Genomic DNA, 3,533 nt, shown 5'->3' with positions numbered 1-3,533 from the left:
TGGCAAATTTAGTTGTTACTTCTTTCTTGGGCCCAAAATAAAGGAAAGGAAGTTGGGCAGGATGGCCTCAATGCTGTCCTCATGTTCAGGCCTGGAAGGTCAGTCCCTCCTCTCACTCATGCTGCCTCTGGTTGGAGGGATGTCAGTGAACATTTGCTTGTTTAGACAGAAAGGTGGCAGTAGTAGTAGTAGTGGTGGTTTTTTGTGGGCTGCTGCAAAGCCAAGATCTAAGCAACTCTGAGGACAAAGTGAGCGACTCCAGGCATTTTTTTCCTGCAGGGGCATTTGCAGCAGTCCCACCTCCAGCTATGCCAGGGTGACCCTGTGGAGGCTCTGTGGTGATTTCCTCTCTTCTTCCTACGACTGGGCAGTCAGCAGTAATCCAATAGATAGCCGCTGAGGGAAGACAGACAGCATAGGTCCCTCACCATGACTGAGGGGGCTCAGGAGATTACTGCCCTGGCCCCACTTTCCCATAGCATCGAGCACAGTGCTGTGTTCTGTTCACATTAGGAACTTCCCCCACTTCTGCCCAGATGCTCCCTACATTTTTTATTTCTCCTTGGTGGTTACTGTCATTTTGCTCCTAATCTAATTCTATAAATTCGGGACAGAATAAGCAGAATTGAGAAAACAGCACCAAGAATTCCCACAAAATATCTCATTTCCTAACAAAGAAACAGCAATGACAGGTTTAATGGAGTGCAATCTGGAAAGGGGTAAGGACAAGGAGCTAACTTCCCCAAAAGGAAAATAGAGGTTGGATGCCCATGGAGATGGCCCAAGGAGGCTTTCTGGGCCCTGAGCTGCTCAGCTGCCTGCAGGGAACCTCAGTGGCTTTGACCAGATAACTAGGGAAGGGGAGGGCGTCCTGATGGCTCTCCTCCAGGCTCTCAGTCTTTGGCTCTCAGAAAGGAGGCAGCCAGAGCAGAAAAATGGGTCCTAGGGCCAGAGGCACCAGCCTCTGCGCCTCAATGGCACATCTGTGAAATGGGCAGTAGACACCAAATGCTGGTATACAACTACCTGACATGGCTCTGAATTCATGTGTCAGCGTAGTCCTTGTGCATCTGAGATGCATCATTATACCCAGCAATTAATGCCTTGCCTCTGGTCTCCCAAGTGAATCCTAGAGCTGCACTCTGTGGAAGTCTGAGCTCTTGGCTTGATTATTGTCACTTTCAAAACTAAGTGGGTTCAAAAGCTGTGCATAACTTAAGCACTAAGCAAATAAAAACATATTTTACAACCAGCACTAGACTTGATGCTATAATAAATCCTTCTGCCAAGTGAATCTTGATCATTTGGACTTATCATCTGTATGACTTTCCTAGTCCTGCTGTGAGAGGCCCGAGGAAGCAGGCTTGCCCACCTCATCTCTTCCTCAGTATCATGGAAAGCAAGTGTTGAGGGAAGAGTTACACTTCCATAGAACTTCTAAAGTTAGCTTCAATTTTTAATTGTCCAGAGGAATGTCATCACAGGACAATTAATTTAATTTGGGGGTTAATGCGACAACTGGATAATAATTCCTCAGAGAAATGTGGCATGTGTCCCTGTAAAACAAAGCGCAAAATTTCTGTCTGTTAAGGGGTTGGTGGGGTCATGTACTTTGTGAAGTGCAATTAAACCCAAGTCTGGACGCTGACACCACAGGAGATCCCAATGTGCTGGACATTAGGGGTCATGCCATACTTGCCCTCTGCCAAATCGCCTCCAAGTCCTCCCACATCCTCCCTCCAAGTCCTCTCTCCTCCCCTCCGCGGAGCCTTGACCACAGCCAATGGAGAAGTACGGTCAATTTCTAGTTCATTCACAAACTGAAATCCAACAAAGCTGAGGGGCTCCGCCCTGTCATTTCTTTTCTAACACAAGGGCTGGATGATATCCTTCACAGCAAGGATTTCTGCCGTCTCTGACATCTGCCTCTGCAGAAGTCCTGGAACTTGGTTTCCCTTATAGTTGTCGCAGCAGGAACTGCCCTTACAGTTGGGAAAATTACAGTCATTGGCAGTAAAAATAAAACTGCAGCATGGCCCAAACTGGGTTCCTCCAGCCCCGGAGGTCCTGCCGCCCTCCCCTCCCGCCCGGACCCCTCGCCCCCCTGCGCCCGCCTCCCGCACCTCTCTTCCAGCCCCTGCACTGCTGGCCTGGTCAGTCACTCCACGGTTTTGGGTTCTGATCAGAGTGGCCTCCGGGGTCCCCTCTCCTGCCCTTCAGACTCAGGGTTTTCCCTGTGCAGGGGGGCGGGGCGTCCTGGACTGCGGTTCCTAGGGTGGGCTCTGCGCACCACAGCATCACTGGAGCTCGTGAGAAATGCAGACCCTCCAAGCCAGAGAGTGGTGTGCGCCAGGGTCCGGGGATGCCGACACTTCGGTCCGCCACCTGCTAGAGCCTCCTTGGAAAGCTGCCTAGAAACTACCATGTACCCGCGTGCACATCAGCTTGGGGGGCGGGGAGGGGAGGGTTGCGACTACAGGGACAGGCGCGGGACTTGGGGGACCCGTCGGCGGCCCCAGCCCGGACCCTACTCACTGCCGGTACGGGTCCTGGAAGGGCAACGCCAGCCAGGTGCCCGGCAGCTGGCGCATGAAGTCTTGCATCTCCTGTGCACTGCTGTCCACCGACACCAAAACAACCGCAAAAGGCGCGGGCGGCTGAGCTAGCTCCACTAGCTCCGCGTAGAAGTCGCAGAGCAGCGGCGTAAAGTCGCGGCTGAGCGCGCACCGGGCCGCGGCGAAGTACAGCGCCACCACCTTGTTCTGTAGTGCTGCCTCAGCCTCCACGCACGCGCCGCCGCGGGTGACCAGGCGCCGCCCGCCCAGCACATCCACCATGGCCCGTGCGAGGACCCCTACGACGGAGGACACCTGAAAGCAGGCGGCGGTGTCCGGCCTCCCTTCGCACCGCCGGGCGCCCGGGCTGCCCAAGACCCTCGCCGGCCTCGGCACGGGCCTTGGCCTCCAGCTGGGACAGAAGCGTCCGCACTAGGGAGAGGGAGGGGACACTCACAGACACTAGCTATCCCACAGGTAGCGGTGGCAGTTACAACGCACCATCTGCCTCCAGGGGGCAGAGTCGCCTGGGTACCCTTCCGCCCTGATGCTTTCCTCTCCCCTGCGCCCCGCCCTGCCCCGCCTGCGCAGTGCCCCACGCCCTCCCCCGCGCCTCCTCCACCTCCCATTCCCCTACTTTCCGCGCGGCTCTCTGTTCTGTACCTGCCCGCACGCTGCCTCCGTGCTTCCAGTCTCGCCGCGCTCTTCTCTGCTTTGCGACCCACCCCTCTGCCGGTGACCCGGCGTCTCCATCACCCCCGCCCCAGCTTCCTAACCTCCACCCTGAGCTTCTTCCCTTTCCACCTGCCACAGGTGTCCTGCGGGCCAGGGAGGGTGAGGGCGGTTCGGCCTGGAGGGGGCAAGCGTGGGGCAGTAGGGAGACGCTCCCGGTTCTTTCCCGGGATTGCCGTGACATCCTGCGCCCTGGCTGGGAGGATCCCAGGAGTCTTGCAAGTAATTGGGGTAGGTAGGTTCTTA

General features: G+C 56.0%; 1 protein-coding gene across 1 annotated transcript in view; it reads right to left on the bottom strand.

The window, feature by feature from the left end:
* The window catches only part of NXNL2 (nucleoredoxin like 2), an 8,599-nt gene extending 5,624 nt beyond the window's left edge, over nucleotides 1–2,975 (bottom strand). The window contains exon 1 of the mRNA XM_006917266.3: nucleotides 2,536–2,975. Within this exon, the coding sequence (XP_006917328.1) occupies nucleotides 2,536–2,837 (302 nt within the window). The 5' untranslated portion in view covers nucleotides 2,838–2,975. The remainder of the gene's footprint in view (nucleotides 1–2,535) is intronic.
* Nucleotides 2,976–3,533: the final 558 nt, after the last annotated feature.

Source organism: Pteropus alecto, unplaced genomic scaffold (genome assembly GCF_000325575.1).
Source record: "Pteropus alecto unplaced genomic scaffold, ASM32557v1 scaffold427, whole genome shotgun sequence".
NCBI classification, from domain to species: Eukaryota; Metazoa; Chordata; class Mammalia; order Chiroptera; family Pteropodidae; genus Pteropus; species Pteropus alecto.
Note: the sequence above shows the minus strand (reverse complement) of the source record. Positions and strands in the feature narration are given on the sequence as shown.